The sequence below is a fragment of the Natrix helvetica genome, assembly GCF_964273705.1.
Source record: "Natrix helvetica genome assembly, chromosome: 7".
Classification (NCBI taxonomy): domain Eukaryota; kingdom Metazoa; phylum Chordata; class Lepidosauria; order Squamata; family Natricidae; genus Natrix; species Natrix helvetica.
In genome coordinates this window covers 8,646,292-8,665,668 of record NC_138558.1, presented here as the reverse complement: position 1 = coordinate 8,665,668, position 19,377 = coordinate 8,646,292, and the positions used below count along the sequence as shown (strand labels likewise).

The 19,377-nt window shown below is 44.2% G+C and overlaps 1 protein-coding gene across 3 annotated transcripts in view; it reads right to left on the bottom strand.

Moving 5' to 3' along the window:
• The window catches only part of SEPTIN11 (septin 11), a 125,733-nt gene that overhangs the window by 4,873 nt on the left and 101,483 nt on the right, over positions 1–19,377 (bottom strand). The window contains exons 10-11 of one of the 3 annotated variants that reach the window (XR_014175989.1): positions 2,885–4,219; positions 1,405–2,748 (exon numbers count right to left, since the gene is read on the bottom strand). The exons of 1 other annotated variant lie outside the window; for it this stretch is intronic. Coding sequence is in view for 1 of the 2 variants with exons in the window: in XM_081960421.1 (XP_081816547.1) it covers positions 12,524–12,539 (16 nt within the window). In the remaining variant the exon portion in view is untranslated. Of the gene's footprint in view, positions 1–1,404; positions 2,749–2,884; positions 4,220–11,599; positions 12,540–19,377 lie in introns of those variants that run through there. One more of the 3 variants, XM_081960421.1, reaches the window with a different exon arrangement.

The following is a 19,377-nucleotide window of genomic DNA, read 5'->3' as shown; positions in this document are numbered from 1 at the left end:
ACAGAAAAATAAACAAGTTGTTGTTTGCCTTCCAAAGTAAAGAGCGTGAATGAAGACATGAGAAATGGGATGATATAGTCAAGTCTAGCAACTGGGACCTGCATACTTCAAAAAACAAATTGTATTGCACCTTTAATATTTTTAGAAATAACTGAAGGTGACAAACCTATCTGTCTTCCTTCTCCTATTTTTCCAGAACCGTCACCTTTAGAGCTGAATTGGATGGAGAGTGTGACTGGCCTCCATGGCTAAGATGGGACTAGAACTCACCATCACCTGGTGAATGGCCCAAAATCACCCAGCTGGCTTTCATGCCTAAGGCAGGACTAGAATTCACTGTCTCCTGCTCTGGAATCCACTAGACCAGGGGTGTCAAACTCGATTTCATTGAGGGATCCATTGGGGTTGTGTTTGATCTCGGAGGCCAGGATAGGCGTGGCCAGCTTGACGTTACTCTGATCGGGGGCGCCTGTGGTGGCCCGAGTGCTCTGCCAGTGAAAACAGGCTCCTGAGCTCCATTTTCGGCTGTGATGGCCTCCTGCAGCCCTCTACCAGCGAAAACAGAGCTCCGGTGGACTGCGCATACCCCCTGGCCCCCATTTTCAGTTGTAACAGCCTCCTGCAGCCTTCTCCCAGCAAAAATGGAGCTCCATTTTCACAGGCAGAGAGCTGCAGGAGGCTATCGCGGCTGAAAACGGGGCCTGGGAAGACTGCACGGCTCTCTTGAGCTCCGTTTTTGCTGGCAGAGACACTGTAGGCTGATCTTTTTCTGTTTCCATGGCAGCCCATGGCCCAGATCTAAGCACCCCGCGGGTCGGATCTGGCTCCCAGGCCTTGAGTTTGATACCCCTGCACTAGACCAAATGGTCTACTACTACTGAAACTTTCATCCCCCAAAGAAACTAAAACCAGAGAACTGATAATTTTCTCCCAGGATATTTTATTTCTGTTCTGTACTTGATATGGTTTCCCACACAGGACAGGGGAAATAAATTGGTTACCCCTACAAGCAGGTGACAAAGTGGGCTGGCAGTATCTCAACAGCCCTTCCGTGCTGTCCAAAATGGCTCTTGAGGTTGAGGAAATTCATAGGGTCCTAACTAGACCTGAATATACATGCCCAGCACATGAAAACACATGAAGCAGAATGCTTGAACCTTGCCAGAATGCTCTTACTTGAACAAAGGAGCACAGGATGATATGTGAAATCTGTAAACTAACAGAAAAACAGAGTGAAAGAAAAAATGGCTGTGCGTTTTCAAAGAAATATGGGGGGAAAATAAATGTAAAATCCATCTGTTATTTTGTTGACAGGCTCCCTCCCCATTCCCAACCCATACAAATACTGGACAATAAATCAAAAATCAAAACATTCTTTAAAAAAGGCACATACGCACAAAACAATGTTAATTACTTGGTTGAGGTTTTTTTTCCCTCTCTCTTTAATTGTATTTTCTTCTTCCCACTTTAGGTGTTCAGGCTCTTGAGAATTAGACATTTAAGAATATATACAAAAAGCCCCATCTTCTTCAAATGCAGAAAATTCCCATTAATATTAGTGTATTTTGAAAAAATGAAGACTTTTTTTTACTTTGATAACGGAAGTCTAATGGACAGATACATAACATATATTTGTCATGGTAAATTGGTTACAGATTCATTCTGGTAAAAACAGGATATTTTCAGAATAGAAAGTTAATAAGCTCGACCTACAAAGTTTTACGGCTGTCGTATAAACTTAAAAAGAAGACCCCACAAAAATAGAAGTAATATAGTCCTATTGTTGTTCACAGTTTTATTTTTTAATCAGCTGGGAGAGAGAGGTAAAACATAAACCTTCATGTAAGTTTCAAAAATATGCTACAAAGCTCCAGCTGGACAGTTATAGACAGATTTTGCAATTTTGTTGTGGTTTTGATTCCATTTCTTTGAGGCAAAGGGAAAACAATACAAATCCAAAGAATGGTAAGTCACACATACAATTCATGTTCAGAAACAGCACAAGCTCACAAGTACACCGAGGTTTGCAATATGTAGTATTTACTAGCAGATCTCCAACCAGTTGGGAGAAAGGTCTTGGAACTAAGATTTTCAGCCATCTGGTCCATTTTGAAGCTACTTCCAAGTCCCAGAACTCCTGTCTACCTCAAAGAATTCTGGGAATTTGAAGATGATGCATTCTAGATAGTACTTAAGTCAAGGAATCCTACTTTTGAATGTGCTGTGCCCATTTCATTTCAAACAATTAGCCCTTGAAGCTGGGGAATTCCGGGGTGATGTTCCATCATCTCACTGCATCTCATCTTTTTTTTCTTGAAGTTGTGCCTAGGGGCACCATGTCTGATTTGTCTATTTGTTTAAAGGTAAAAGTTCCCCTCGCACACATGTGCTAGTCGTCCCCGACTCTAGGGGGCGGTACTCATATTCATTTCAAAGGCGAAGAGCTAGCGCTGTTCAGACGTCTCTGTGGTCATGTGGCCGACATGACTAAACGCTGAAGGCGCATGGAATGCTGTTCCCTTCCCACCAAAGGTGGTTCCTATTTTTCTATTTGCATTTCTTACGTGCTTTCGAACAGCTAGGTTGGCGGAAGCTGGGACAAGGAACGGGAGCTCACTCTATTACACAGTGCTAGGGATTTGAACCGCCGACCCCTAATTCTGTTAGTATCCAACAACCTAGTATTAAAATATGTAGCATTGTGTTTCAAGGGTTGTTTATCTGGAAACTGAATTAACAGAACCCATGCTAAACTCTTTAAGGCAGGGGTGTCCAAACTTGGGAACTTTAAGACTTGTGGACTTCAACTCCCAGAATTCCCCAGGGCTGGCTGGGGAATTCTGGGAGTTGAAGTCCACAAGTCTTAAAGTTCCCAAGTTTGGACACCCCTGCTTTAAAGGATTCCCCTCTATAATGCAAAATACTTTTAGGTTAAACCACAAAAGGATGAAGTTGCAATGGCTCTAGAGGGGATTTCCCTCTGAACCAATTGAAATCCAGGCAATAACTGAAATGTCCTGGATTTATTTCAAAATTAGAAAGTTTGTGATGTGGGGAACCTACCAGGGCAGGGGTCACCAACCTTTCGGACCTCATGGACCACTAAATTCATAATTTTAAATCCCGTGGACCGCTAATATGAACTAGGGACGGGATGGAGTCCTTCAGGCACTTAGCTTGGCCGCCTGTTAGCAAAAAGAAGCGCCCGGGGTCAACCCTAGTCTTCCTGTCCATTGCAGATAGGAATCTCAAATAATGAATGTTTGTCTTGTAGCCAGCCTGGGCGCTACCCTGTTTTCCCGAAAATAAGACCTCCCCGGATAATAAGCCCAATCGGGCTTTTGAGTGCATGTGCTAAAATAAGCCCTCCCCCCAAAATAAGCCCTCCCCGAAAATATTGCAACACAGCAGCAGCCATGAGGTGGCCACGCTCGCTGCCTCCTGCACCTCAAAAATAATAAGACCTCCCCCAAAATAATGCCATGTGCTTATTTCGGGAATCAAAAGAAAATAAGACCCTGTCTTATTTTCGGGGAAACACGGTAGATCGGCTCCCTGCAAACTCTGTCATTTGAGGAGCCTGGCCACAGTTTCGCGCACCGCTCACTAAAGTTCCCGGAAGGGAGGGAAGGAAAGGGTGGAGTTACTAAATAGGCAGCCAAGCTAAGTTCCTGAAGGACCCCATCCTGTCAGCGAATGGGAGCCATTGCCTCGGCAGGCTGTAATTTGAGGATCCCTGATTTAGTCCAAAATAAAAAATGCAATGATTTTTCTGTGGACCACCAAACTTTTCTCGCAAATCACCAGTGGCCTACGGACCACCAGTTGGTGATTGCTGTACCAGGGTAAGCATAGGTAATGGGGGATGTAATAGACCAGATCTATTTGCTCCCTTATGAATTTGGTGTGTTGTTGATTTTATTCCCCATTGAAATCTATGGGACTGTTTTTCTGTGCTCGAGCTGTGCCTGTGGTCTCAACGGGGCTGAAATCTCATCCACTCCTGGAGTGGAGTCAACGTGTTTATGTCCCAGTTAGAAATGCTTGTTTATCCTGGCCAAAAGAAGCCGAGACTCCGTTCGAACCATACTCATCATGCCGGTAAGCTCCCTCCAAAAACAGACAAACTTTTCTTCTCAAGCTGTACTTACATGCAAGAGTGAAAGCACATCCCACAAGTGGTGAGGAGACACATTATTCTGTGCACAGCCAAGGGTTACTGTGAAGAAAGGCATAGATAGATGCAGAAAGGAAAAGCAAGTTCAGGAGTCAACGAACTAGACATAGCCCAGAGAGTGCCATAAAGCAGGACGTTGTTATTTAGTGCCCTAATCAGCAAAAGGTTAAAAATAAGTAATACAGCCTCCCCATTTTCTATCATTTACTGCAGTGGTCCCCAACCTTTCCGGTTCTGCGGACTGACAGCAGTGATGGGGGAAGAGGGGATGCTTTCGTGCACACGCCTGCTGCTTACACAAATGGAGCTTTGTATGTTCCACCTGCTGTTTGTGCGGCCTGATTCCCAACAGGCCGTGAACTAGTACCAGGTCTGTTGGGAACCAGTACTGGCTGGGGACCTCTGATTTATTGGGACTGGAAGGAGGGCTGCAAATCCAGTGTACATAGACATTTGCATCCTGTTTACTTCCACCAGCCTTCCTGTAAGATATTTGCACCCTTTGGGCTGGTGCAATTACAAGATAATGGGGAGGAAAGACTTTTAACTTTTCTAACAATTTTTATTTTACACTGTGTCTAAACCAGGGGGCGACAACTGGCGGCTCCGGAGCCGCATGTGGCTTTTTCATCCCTCTGCTGCGGCTCCCTGTTGCCTGTCGGCTCCACAATTGATAGAGCTTTTGGTTAGGAGAGGTAAAGGAGGCCGCGCTAGGAGGAGACTCTATGGTGGTGGGGGATCCGGGATTCCGGTCAGCAGGGGAAAAAGGACGCTGCGCAGTCTGCTTTTAACCAGATTGTTCACTGAACAAACTGTGTTACTAGCATGGGGAAATCTCTGACCAGGGAATTCCATAATACAAGTAGTCCTCGACTTACAACAGTTCATTTAGCCACCAAAGTTACAATGGCACTGAAAAAGGTGGCTTGTGAACATTTTTTTCTCCATTTGACTCATTGAACACGTTTCCCTTGACTGCTAAGAAGGATGTCACGCAAGACTGGCTAGCCCGTTAAGTTCCCCACACAGGCGGAAAGTACATCTTTAGACAACGGTTGTCTACATCTCCCCCACCCCCACAAGCAGTGTAACAAAAGTTCCACAAACTAAGCAGGAGGAGAACAGATTCAGCAGGCACGGAAGCCAATGAAAAATAGGACACAAGACAGAAGCAAAAGTACACTATAACAAAGCACTCAAGCCCCAGAGAATTGCACAAACGGCGTGGAACGGGGCAGGATTAAGAAACTGGCTCCAGTTTTCAAATCGGGGAAAAGTTAAGGTCTACCAGCAGAGATGGATAGATAGATAAGATACAGATTAATAAGAGTTGGAAGGGACCTTGTAGGCGGGGAGGGGGGGGGCTGTTCCGGCTGCCGCTACTGCCAGTTCGCTCAAGGATGCGCACCATCACCCCCGCACGCTTTGCACACTTGATGCGCCGTAAAACCAAAACTGCTCTGTGCATGTCCAGAAGGCAAAAAGAAGACGAGAGAGACAACTGGTTTGGGGGCGTGGCAGGCCTGGGTCGCTGCCAGTTGCAGTGACCCAGGCTGCCAAGTTACTACCGGTTTGCCGAACCAGTCCGAACTGATAGGAACCCACCTCTGCTTGTAGGTCATCTAGTCCAACCCCCTGCCCAAGCACCGTTTCTGACAGATGGCAGTCCAGTCTCTTCTTGAAAGCCTCCAGTGATGAAGCTCCCACAACCTCTGACGGCAACTTCTGTTCCATGGGTTGATGGCTGTCACTGTCAGAAAATTCATCCTTATTTCTAGGTTGAATTTCTCCTTGGTCAGTTTCCATCCTTTATTCCTCGCCTGGCCTACGGGTGCCTTGGAAAATAGCTTGACCCCCTCCTCTCTGTGGCAGCCCCTCAAATATTGGAAAACTTCTATCATGTCTCCCCTGGTCCTTCTCTTCACTAGACTAGCCATGCAACCGTTCCTGCAACCGTTCGTCATAAAAGCTGTTTCATCTCTAGCCTGATGTTCCTCAACCTTGGTCACTTTTAGCTGTATGGACTTCAATTCCCAGAATCCCCTCCGCTAGCCAGCTTGGCTGGGCAATTCTGGGAGCGAGAATCCATACAAGTTACCAATTTTGAGGAACACACTCTACGCTCTGTCTCAGTGATGGTTAATCTTTTTGTCGTCACGTGCCGAAAGTGTGCATGTGTGCCTGCACTCAATGCAATGCGTGTGCACCAACCGCCCTGCATGCGCCGCCCCATTTTAGTCCTAGCAGGGCCCCTGCAGCCACCTGGGACTAAAAATGGGCCATGGGGGGGGGCTCCCCCACCTATGACACCCCCACGCATGCACATGTGTCTCCCGCATGTACCCCACCCCTCACGCATGCGCAGCAGAGACCAAGAAATCAGCTGGCCGTTGGGAGGCATGCGCATATGTGCAGTGGAGCTGAGCTGGGGCGACAGCTCGCATGCCCGCAGAGAGGGGTCTGCATGCCACCTGTGTAATAGATTCACCATCACAGCTCTATCTGTTTTATCTTTTGCGATAGCTCAATTCCACACTTAGCCTGTTACCTTCCCTCCCCAAAAAACCCATGTTTAGTTGAAGAAAGATCAAGCCCCACCTTTGGTTAGTTTTAGCATGGGCGGAGATCAAGAAAACCTTAAAATCCATCTCAACTGTTGGAAAGGAGAAGCAATGGAATGCGGCGGGCGGGGGGGGGGGGAGACTCAGCAGTGCATATTCAAAAAGCGGTTTAAAAAGGCAAGAAACAGGAGACGACTTAAGTTAGATGCCGAGACAAATTTGGTAGGACATCAACTTGAAAAGAAATGGATTCGGGAAGCCAAGGAACTAAATCGAGGTCACCTCTTGGAATTACATCAGAATGGAAAATAATTTGTGGGACAACAGAAAAAATTTTAACACTTCACCACCTTTGCGGAACTTATTGGTACGTTCAACTTTGCTTGGACTCGCCATTTAACAACGATGAATGTGTAAAAATCATTCTGGCAAAATAGCTTCCTTCTTTCCCCCATCCAAAGTCTACACTGAAAGTTTTCGCAGGGTTTCAACTGGCTCGGTACTCACAGCTTTGTTCTTTCTCAGGACCCTTAGGAAAGTACAGTTTTAATCAGTGTGCCAAGATTTCCATCTGCCAAATCAAGATTCAACCTAGTGCTCTCTAGCTATTTATTGTGGCCCACTGGCAGCAGAGTCGGACAGTGAAGAGGTTGGGGAGGAACATGGGCCTGTCCTGGGGGCTGAGGAAAGCTCAGATGAGGGCTCTACATTGGAAGCAGAGAGGGAGCTAGCCAGCAGTGAGGCAGAAGAACAGCTGGAGCCTGTTCCTAGTATGTGCATGCGCAGAGCTGCCAGAAGACAAGACCAACTAAGAAAGCAGGGTCAATTTAGGAGTAAAGCCATAGCTTGACGGTGATTGGCCCCTCCCAGAGGACGCAAAAGAGGAGCGAATGGGGAGGGGGCTTTTGCAGGAAACAATTCATTCATTCTGTCGTTTCAAGAGTGGAAAGTTCTGTTTGTGACTATTAGAGTCTCTGTGCCAGGTTTTGCCTTGCCCTGCATTCGGAAACTAGTTTGGCAGCGCTCCAAGCGAGATAAGGTTCGTGTGGATAAACGTTCCTCGGAAAGACTGTTTGCCAAGCCTTGCTGACTGGGAACGAAAGGAATTCACAGTCGTGTAAATAAAAGGGGTTTTGGCGGGACCAAGACTCTGCTTCATGTTCTTTAAGGAAGCCTGGGTCAGAATACTAGTTGTCACAATTCCCAGAATTCATCTCCAGAATCAATTTCAACAGCGTTATCTGTGGATCGTGAGAGGTGTCATCTCAACTCACCGGGGGGAAAAGATTCTCAAACGGTGAAAGGCAAATTCACACTTTTGAGTATTGCAAATCTTTTCCACTTGTCCTCTTTTCTTAGTATGCTTGCACATCTACTTATTTTTCACAAAGTTTAAATGTCTCCTTTAAAGACTATTATGTCCGAACAACAGCGAAGTGTTGTCCTTTGCTTGAAGGGTAATTTATTTTGCGGATCAAAACAATTGAAATGGACAAGATTCTCACGTACGGTAGACAGCGTCACAAAGATGAAGATTCTAGGATTTATGCAAGAGTAGGCAAGCTTCTCCTCATTAGAAATTGTTTTGAATATGATTGGAACCTTTAAAAAATTCAAGAAAATGAGTTCTTTTTTATAATGTAACGTCCTACCATTCTACTGGCTGAATTAAAAAAATTAAGTATTAAAAGTGCATTTTCTACCAATATTAACCACAAGGAAGTCATCGTCTATTTTGTTCATGGGGTCATTTATCATTTCAGCACGTTGTCAAATCAGAAAGTTTGATATTTCCTCTAATTAGAGGATAGTGGTTAGAAAAGGCTGTTGCATACTTACTAGAATTGGCAAGTTTTTTTAAAAAAAAAGATTGTATGAAACACTAGCTTTGACATTCATTCAAAGTACATAGTGCTATTGGCTTAAATTCAGGCTCCAATATCCATTATCCCATTAAGTTTGATCCCAACTGTAACAAATTGTGTTTCTCTTTCTCCAAACAGGCAATTAATTAATTCCTTCAGACACTCTTTAATTTTGGAAAATTTAGAATTCCAGCGTCTTTTGCAAGGAGTTACTTCATGCCCTATTCTTCCGTTAGGTTGGTGTTTTCCAACCCGAGCCATTTTAAGACATGTGGGCTTCAATTCCGAGAATACCTCAGCCAGCATTCTGGGAGTTAAAGTCCATCCCCATCTTAAAATGGCTTAGATGAAGAAAACCAAAATGGAATGAATCATCAAGCAAACCCAAACTTTTTTGCAACTCTGCATTGGATATAAGTTGCATTTGTTAGTTTTTACGAGCTCCCCAGAGCTGTTTGGTTAAAGGAAAGGAAAATCAACCTGTTAGGTTGAGTTAAGAAGCAGGAGGCCCATGTATAAGCACCCAGGGAAATTCAGAAGTATTATGCCAGTGGAGAGCCATGCAAAACAGAAAATAACATGCAATAAGTCCCTAGTTTTTCTGTCGTCTTACAGTTCTTCCTGGAAGAAGCATTGGATTGGATAGGACTTCATGAAAGCAGAATACAATGGCATAGCTTTCGTATAAGGTAGAAAAGTCCTTATGGTTCCATATTGGGCACCTGGTGATTAAAAGATGGGATTAAGACAAAGAAACAAATTTCTTTATGGGCTGGGATTTTTTTTTGTACACCTCCGGGCTGATAGTCATTAAAATGTTTTAGAAGCATGCAAACCTTCTTCGTGATAACCAGAAGAAATAAATATGTTTTCTTCCTTGCTGAAAATCCCAGTACAAAGCCTAAGGAGTCAGAGATACTTGCTGATCTGTGATTGTTGCACTGACTCAGGGATAGAGCCACTGTTCAAAGATCTGAGCCTGGGAGCTTAAGGTTGGGTCTCAAGGAGATTCGTGGCAACCAAAATGAATGCATCATCAGTGACACTCCAAGCACTGCTCGGCCTAAGTTTTCCCTGCCACTATTGTAGAACATCAGGATGATTTTCTTACTAGGTATTTGTACTCTGGCTTTATTTAGAATAGAATAACAGAGTTGGAAAGGACCTTGGAGGTCTTCTAGTCCAACCCCCTGCTTAGGAAGGAAACGCTACACCACTTCAGACAAATGGATATCCAACATCTTCTTAAAAACTTCCAGTGTTGGCGCATTCACAACTTCTGGAGACAAGTTGTTAATTGTTCTAACTGTCAAGAAATTTCTCCTTAGTTCTAAGTTGCTTTTCTCCTTGATTACTTTCCACCCATTGCTTCTTGTTCTACCCTCAGCTGCTTTGGAGAATAGTTTGACTCCCTCTTCTTTGTGGCAACCCCTGAGATATTGGAACAATGCTATCATGTCTCCCCTAGTCCTTCTTTCTACTAAACTAAACATACCCAGTTCCTGCAACTGTTCTTCATATGTTTTAGCTTCCACTCCCCTAATCCTCTTTGTTGCTCTTCTCTGCACTCTTTCTAGAGTCTCCACATCTTTTCTACATCGTGGAGGCCAAAACTGGATGCAGGATTCCAAGCGTGGCCTTACCAAGGCCTTATAAAGTGGTATTAACCCTTCACGTGATCTTGATTCTATCCCTCTGTTGATGCAGCCTAGAACTTTAGAATTCCTCAATGACAGAATGCGACATGGCAACCCAGCTGAATTTAGCCTGATCGTATTTTTCTCCAGAGAGGCAAGAAAACATGCATTTATAATCGAAAATTATCCTGGAGAGCAGTTCTAGAGAAAACCTGCACTCCTTCCATAATAGATCACTGCAATATCTTGGAGACTTTGGGAAGGACATAATTCATACAGTTATTCCAAGTCCGGAATTATTTTCACTTCCTGCTAGCTTTTGAAAAATGGATGGAATTTTTTTGTTGGTACAAAAAAAAAAAAAAAAGGCCAAGGGAAATTTAACTGCAGTGATGGCTTTGCAAAAATATGATCCTTATTGAGAAAAAATGTGTGACAAACCGAAGCCGTGGAAGAATATGACATGTCTAAAATCCTAAGGAGAATGAATACATTTCTTGATCTTGAAGAAATTCAAGGCACAATCAAATTTGTAAAATACGAGTGGTTTTTAATGGGAATTAAAAATTAAGGCTCATGCGATCCTTCATATATGAACTCAAAAGACAATCCCATCGACTTCAATGGGACTCCCAGATAAATTTGTTGCTTTCCGTTAAAATATTAGGATAGTCAAGGATGTGCTTTTGCTCCTCCCTGCTCCTCAATAGGTTGTGGCCAGAAAGAAATGGGCCAAGTCTGCCATTACAAGGTATTCATCGGCCACCAGATTTCATTCAAGAAGAGCTCTCTTGACCCAGGGATCAACAGGGAAGTCTCCCATGGATGTACAGCTAGTCTTCGACTTACAACCGTTTATTTAGTGACAATTCAACGCTACAACGGCACTGAAAAAGTGACTTATGACCATTTTCTTGTTAAGACCATTGCAGCATCTCCGTGATCATGTGATCAAATTTGAGATGCTCGGCCACTGGTTCATATCTATGACCGATGCGGTCTCCCAAAATTCATTGATCCCCTTTTGTTGACAAGCAAAGTCAATGGGGAAAACCAGATTCACTTAGCAACCAGGTTAGTGACTTAACAACTGCAGTGATTCATTTAACCACTGTGGCATGACAAGTTGTAAAAAGGGGGCAAAACTCACTTAACGACCCCCTTGCTTAGCAACAGGAATTTTGGGATCCATGGCGATCGTAAGTCGAGGACTATCTGCATGTCCAAACAACCTCAATATGGTGATCACAACCGTTGATTGAAGCCCTGTCATCTCTTTATGAGAATTGGGATGGACGTTAAAAAAAGGACAGGGACTCTGATTGTATGGTTTTCTTGATTTTTTTTTTTTGGGGGGGGGGACTCCCTCCCTGCTAACATCCCTGAACCTCAGGGACCCAATTCATGAACTCTTTGGTCTTCATCCTTTCACCTATTTCAAAGAACATCACCATTGCTGGTCTTTGGAGGAGGAGGGGGGAGGAGGGGGGGGAGAGAGGATAAGAAGGAGGAAGGAAGGAGAAGAAGAGGAGGAGGAAGGAAGGAGGAGAAGAAGACGTGGAGGAGGAAGGAGAATAGGAGAGGAGAGAGGTGGAGAAGGAGAGGAGGAGGAGGAGGATGGTGAGGAGATGAAAATGAGGAGGAAGGAAGGAAGAAGAAGAGGGGGAGGAAGGAGAAGAAGAGGAGGATAGAGGGAGGAGAGAAGAAGAGGTGGAGGAGGAGGAAGGAGGGAGAAGAAGAGGAGGAGGAAGGAAGGAGGAGAACAGGAGGAGGAGGAATGAGAGGAGAGAGGAGGAGAAGGAGGAGAGGAGGAGGATGGGGAGGAGACGAAGAGGAGGAGGAGGAAGGAGAAGAAGAGGAGGAAGGAGGAAGGAGAAGAAGAGGTGGAGGAGGAGGAGGGAGAAGAGGAGGAGGAAGGAAGGAAGGAGAAGAGGAGGAGGAAGGAAGGAAGGAGAAGAAGAGGAGGAAGGAGGAGGAAGGAGAAGAGGAGGAGGAAGGAAGGAAGGAGAAGAGGAGGAGGAAGGAAGGAGAAGAAGAGGAGGAAGGAGGAGGAAGGAGAAGAGGAGGAGAAGAAGAGGAAGAGGAAGGAAGAAGAAGAGGAGGAAGAAGTAGAAGACAAAGAGGAGGAGGAGGAGGAGGCCTCTTCCTTCACCACCACCCCGCCCCCTTAATACTAACACTGATCAGAAGGATTCGTGTTTAAAAGGAAGAGATATAAAATGGCCGAAACACATTACTGCAAAAGCAGGGGGAATGCAGGAACATCCTTTGAGTTGGCAGCCTTTATGTGAAGCTTGAACTGCAAATTAAAAAACAAAAACACGAAAATAGAAATGTTAGAAATAATAGCAACTCAAAAGGAGGAGAAAATAAAGGGAGGGGAACAACGGGGGTGGGGTGGGGGGGAGGAAGAGTTGACATTTGTTTCTCCCTTCATGGCAGAAACCCATGCAAAGGAATTATTACCGAACATAAAATAAAAAGGAAGCAAAAACAAGCAAAGACCGAAAACCACAAATCGCCCCCTCTCCGTGCTCATCTTGACTGCAGGAAAAAAAAAAAATCTCGTGCAAAGGATACAAAACCGCAACGCAGGTTTGCCAGCTGTGGACAGATGAGCACTTCCTCTGAGAAGGGAGAAAGTCCAAAAGCAGAGTGGCTTTGATTGACTGATGAGGAGCCTTGCATAGTTGAAACTCAAAAAAAACCCAGACGCTTCCAACCGAACAAGAGCCAAATCAATCTGCAGTCTGGATTTCACGGCTCGATTTTCACCCTGGCATTAAACCAGTCATGGCGAAAAAGGCTCGGGGGCCAAAAACACACACTCTGACGTGCCCATCCCTGTGCCCCTGCGCATGCGACACCCCTCGCCACTGCCCCAAGCATGCGCACACGGCTTTCTTGGAGCCTGCGGAGGGCGAAAACGGCCTCCCCCACCCCCCAGAGGCCAGAAACACGGCCGTTTTCTGACTTCCGGTGGGCCCAGTAGATCCATTTTTCACCCTCCCCAGGCTCCAGAGGCTTTCTAGGAGCCTGGGGAGGGCAAAAAACCACCCATCGCGCAAACAGGAAGTTTGGGAACAAACTTCTGGGTTGCCCATTGGGGCGTTTTTTCTCCCTCCGGAAGGCGAAAAACAGCCCAACGCGCAAACCAAAGTCAATTCCTGAACTTCCAGTTTGCACATTAGGCGGTTTTTCACCCTCTGGAGGCTTCAGAGAAGCCTCTGGAGCGTGAGAAACGGCCAAAAATCAACCCAAAAATCAGCTGGCCGGCATGCGGGCTGGAGCTGACAGGGCAATGCCTTCCGTGCTCTCAGAAATGGCTCGACCTGTCACCTGTGGCATGCGTGCCATAGGTTCGCCATCACAACATTAAAACATCAGGGAGGTTGGCTTTTTTTAAACGGACTGCACAAAGGAGATGGGTGCAGCTTGAAAATCAAAATGTTTATGGCTCATTGAGTTATCCAGACCCAGCCAACTGAGATTATTTTCAACAATTTGTACTTAAAGTGCAGTATTTCCAAAACTAGGTCAGCTTACGGCAGCTTTCTATTTCCCTTTAAAAATTCTCAGGCAGAGGTTTTTCCCAACTGTGCTCAAGGGAGCGATTTAACTTGAGCTCCCTATCACGCAAAACCTATTTTGCAGTTGCTGTATTCTGGTAAAGGTAAAGGTTCCCCTCTCACATATGTGCTAGTCATTCCCGACTCTAGGGGGCGGTGCTCTTCAAAACCGAAGAGACAGTGTTGTCCGAAGACATCTCCGTGATCATATGGCTGGCATGACTAAATGCCAAAGGCGCACAGAACGCTGTTCCCTTCCCACCAAAGGTGGTCCCTATTTTTCTACTTGCATTTTTACATGCTTTCGAACTGCTAGGTTGGCAGAAGCTGGGACAAGTAACGGGAGCTCACTCCCTTACGCGGCGCTAGGGATTCAAACTGCTGAACTGCCGACCTTTCTGATCAACAAGCTCAGCATCTTAGGCACCGAGTCACTGCCATAAATGACAATAAATTGAATGCAGTACTCACTCAGATCTATTGAACACAACTTTGGACATATCCACACACCTACATGGGAATTCCCGATTTTGCAAGAATGCGAAAGCTATGACAGATAATATAAGTCCACGCAGACCCTGGACTTTAAACTGGAATTTAGCAAGCATTAATCAGTTTAACAGGCAAATAGGTAGCTCTGTGCAATACACTGTATTTTGGATCAAAAGCACTTGAGCAAAGGAGATTAAATAACACTGGAGAACTCAGGCAACTGGATGTGATGGAAATAATTTTTAGCTGTATTCTGAATTGGACATGCTACATAATTCCCCGAGTTAAAGAAAAGCTGCTGTATTTTAAATCACAGCTAAACAATATATATTGCAATCCCTTTTACAGTAGCTAGAAAATACAACTTTTCCAGGGTTGTAACAGAATTCCTTGCTTCTATGCTCTATAGAGGGGAGGGGGACCCTCCTTGCATAGATGATACTAATCTGGTGGGGGGACCCTCTTCCTGATATGTTTTAATGCCTGGATGTATGTTGTGGCCTGCCAGTGGCCAGTGGCGCTGGCTGCAGAGTCAGACAGTGAGAAGGTTGGGGAGGAACGTGGGCCAGTCCTGGAGTCTGGGGAAGGCTCAGATGAGGGCTCTGTGTCAAGAGGCAGAGATGAGGCCATGGCTGTCTGGCAGTGATCAGCTGCCTTCGGAGACAGACAGCAGTGAAGCAGAGGAATAGCTGGAGCCTGTTCCCAGTGTGCGCATGCGCAGAGCTGCCAGGAGAAAAGAACAGCTAAGAAATCAGGGTCGACTTGGGAGTAAAACCACAGGTGGAAGGTGATTCGCCCCTCCCATAGGAAATAAAAGAGGAGAGAAAGGGGAGTGGGCTTTTGCAGGAAACAATTTGTTTGGTCATTAGATTTGTTTCAGGAGTGTGAAGATCTGTCTGTGAATCTCAGAGACTCTGTGCCCAGCCTTTCCTTGCACAGCATCTCATTTGGAAAATATTTACATGGCAGCTTTCCAAGATAGATAAGGTCTGTAGTCATAAATATTCCTTTGAAAGACTGTTTGGTGGGCCTTGCTGAATGCGATTGAGAGGAATTCACATTTGTTTAATAAAAAGGGTTTTGTTGGGACCAGGACTCTGCCTCCTGCTTTTTGGGGAAGCCTAGGTCAGTCTCTAATAACACCAGTGGTCGGTTCCTATTAAATCAGTGATTCACTGATGGGACAGAAATATATATTTGAAATAATGACATCTAATCTATGACGCCAGGAAAAAAAAGTAATACTGAGAATGTGGCTTATTTCTGAAAGTATGTGCCTCTGCCTTAAATGCTGCTTTTTCATGAAATAAAAATAAGTCATTCCTATTGCCTGGCGTAGTTGGAAGTATTAAAAATATTTTCCCGCTATTGGACCAGCTTGGAACTTTGTTTAAAGTTCAAAATCTAAGGGAGAAAATGATTTCAGGTGAAATAATTCCCTGGTTGATGAGTTGCTAAACAAAATTTTAAATCTGACTTATGATCCAGATTGGGAATTAACCCAAAATATCCGTTCTTCTGATTTAATCCTCAAAGAATCTCAGAACTTAATATATCTTTACCTTAATCTTTATTCTTTCCTAGATTTCACGTGGCCGTTGAATTCCAATCCAAATCAGTGACGTTCAAAAGCCAAATTTGCAAGGAAATTGCAAATTTCCTTTCTAAAACCTGTAACTGCTGAAAACTGTTTGCCTGCCAACGGCATTTTAGGAGTGGTATTTATTGAAACTTCACACGTACAATATATTGCAAATAAGATCTCTCTTTCTCCATATTCTAGATCTGATTCTACTCTGTTTCTCATGGTATGTTTTTACCCAGTAATGGTATCCTATCTTCACTACCGGTTCGCTAGCGGGAGCACGCGCATGTTTTTGAACTGCTAGGTGGGCAGGAGCTGGGGCAGGGAGCTTATCCTTTTGCACAGCACTCAAACCTGGGTTCATTAACCACTGAGCCATCACGCCCCTCTTTTGCATTGCACAAGCCTGTTGTAAATAGCTAAAACCCAGTACTGGTCCTATTCTAGTCATGGATTGTGGAAAGCTGAGATAAGTGTAGCTACCTGCCATTCTGCTGTGGACCTAATAATGATGCCTCTTTAGATGCCCATGTACAGACAATGTTTTAAACTCTGCTTAGCAGGGCACTGATGTCAGCACACAAACAAATTTAAATGTGCTGAATATGGCCAACACAAACTGAATTGTATGTGTGAACTGCTGTCTCCATTTGTAAACTGCAATGCGAGATTACAACCACATGGGGGAACTCTATGAATGCAAAATAAATTGTACCTGCAATTTGGGTTTTATGGACTTAAACTGCAAAAAGTTTAAACGACTTCCATTTTGTTTTTAAAAACCATACCTCTTATTGTTGCCGGGGGAACAAAAATCTTACAATGGGGTAATAATACAATTATTGCATTATACATATGTTTTAGTCTCCAGTCCCCTAATCATCTTTGTTGCTCTTCTCTGCACTCTTTCTAAAGATGCGGAGACTCTAGAAAGAGTGCAGAGAAGAGCAACAAAGAGGATTAGGGGACTGGAGACTAAAACATATGAAGAACGGTTGCAGGAACTGGGTATGTCTAGCTTAAGAGAAAGAAGGACTAGGGGAGACATGATAGCAGTCTTCCAATATCTCAGGGGTTGCCACAAAGAAGAGGGAGTCAAACTATTTTCCAAGGCACCTGAGGGTAGAACAAGAAGCAATGGGTGGAAACTAATCAAGGAGAGAAGCAACTTAGAACTGAGGAGAAACTTCCTGACAGTTAGAACAATTAATCAGTGGAACAGAAGTTGCCTCCAGAAGTTGTGAATGCCCCAACACTGGAAGTCTTTAAGAAGATGTTGGATAGCCATTTGTCTGAAACAGTATAGGGTTTCCTGCCTAGGCAGGGGGTTGGACTAGAAGACCTCCAAGGTCCCTTCCAACTCTACTATTGTATTGTATTGTATTATTTGCTCTGGTAGCCTCCACTTCCTAGTTGCAGTACAGGACTGTCCCTGGGCAGGACTGCAGCTCAGGTGGAAGTGTCAGAATGATTTCCTTGTCTTTCCCAACCCAGGTTTCCAAACACTTTTCTCGGTAGAAAGAACCAAATTGTTTGAAGAACTAGATTCCACAAGAAGAGGAGTCATGAACACATAATTAATTCATATAAATGTTCTCTCGAGGTGCTTTAAGAAGGGTTTGCGTTCCCCAGAGAGAATCCTCTTGCATGATCTACGACAATGAAAAAAGGGCTCAGTTAAAAAAGTTTCAAGCTCAAAACATTATTAGTTTTATTTGCAAACTGGACTGAGCCCCCGAAAGAGTCCTTCACAACGACATCAAACAAGGATGTGTTTTCAGCGCGCAGTCAAACAAGGAAACAGTGATGCAGTTCGAAGACTCGGATCAAAGCAAATTATTTTTCTTTTGAAAAAGAGATGGTGCTCTTTGTGGAGTGTCATGTTTGTAAATGGACTTCAAACTTCCAGGATCACCAAGACTGTGTCAGCTAGTGAGATGTGGAAAATTACAAGAAAAGAAAGTGTTTGCTTTGATATCTAATTAGCTGGATACCCGTGCTTTGCGACGAAACTATGTGATTGGGCTATGCAGGAGAAATTCTGTTCACAATCCTTTGGCTCAGTGGTGGTTGGTGATTGAAACACATGAGGGAATATCGCTCCCGCCACCTTGAGCCTGGAAGCAGTTCCATAGGTGAAAGGCATTGTCATTTTGCTGAGGTACGGAAGTTTAGTACTGTAAGGAGCCCCAGACTGCTCCTGAGTGATGGAGTGGCTCGTCTGCCAGTTTGAACTGAGGTAACGGAATGTGAGGCAACTGGCAGTTGGAATAGAGTTCTTTTCAAGTGGGGAGGGAGAGTAGAATTTGTTAGCATCAGAGCGTGTTAATTACTGTATAAGAAATACTAATGATCTGATGGTCATTTTGAAAAATCCAGGTTTGTAGGCTTTACACTTCTGGAGATTTTGTGATAGTGAATGCTATTTGCCATATGTATGTATGATGTATGTATGTATGTATGTATGTATGTATGTATGTATGTATGTATCTATCATCTATCTATCTATCTATCTATCTATCTATCTATCTATCTATCTATCTATCTATCTATCTATCTATCTAGTTATGAAGGAACTACAGAAATATTTTACTGGTTGTTTTCAGCTCCAGAAGATGTGATGTAATTGTAGGGAGGTGGCTTTGAGCTTACAGAATATTTGTCCCTTATAAACTTCAACCGGATTTCTCCTCAGATGAGTGACTGTCATAGAATTTCAGGGAAGTTGGATAGAATGTGAAGGCAAAATAATGTGTTACAAGAAGGTAGTGGAAACCATTTTCATAATATTACCAAGAATGCAAGTATAAAGCCACAAGGAGTTAAACGTCATGCTGAAGTTTTAGCAAAGAACTGCCATGACTCCACAAATCCTAAAAAACAATACCCAGGGGGTGCAAATCCTCCAATTTTAAAAACCGGAGCATTGCTGGAATGCTAACATTCTTTCAGGACTTCAGTTTTAATCTGTCAAGTGATTCTCCTTCATATGTCTCAATGAACAGAATGGATATTGGAGCTTTCTCAGGCTTTTCCATTTGTTTCTGTCGGTTCTGCAAACAAGAATTTCCGGGTACACTGTATGCACACTGTTAAAAAAGGTTTCCCTTGCACATATGTCCAGACTCTAGGGGGCGGTGCTCATCTCTATTTCAAAGCCGAAGAGCCAACGCTGTCTGAAGACGCCTCTGTGGTCATGACTAAATGACGAAGGCACACGGAAAGCTGTTACCTTCCCACCAAAAGTGGTTCCTATTTTTCTACTTGCTCAGTTTGAAAGCTGTTAGATTGGCAGAAGCTGGGACAAGTAATAGGAGCTCACTCCATTAAGTGGAGCTAGGGAGTCGAACCACCGAACTGCCGACCTTTCTGATCGACAAGCGCGGCATCTTAGCCACTGAGCCATTGCATCCCTTACGCACACTGTTAGCAATAGGGGGGAAAAAAGAGATGGCATTGAGAAGAAGACTAAAAGAGTCCATACTGAAATG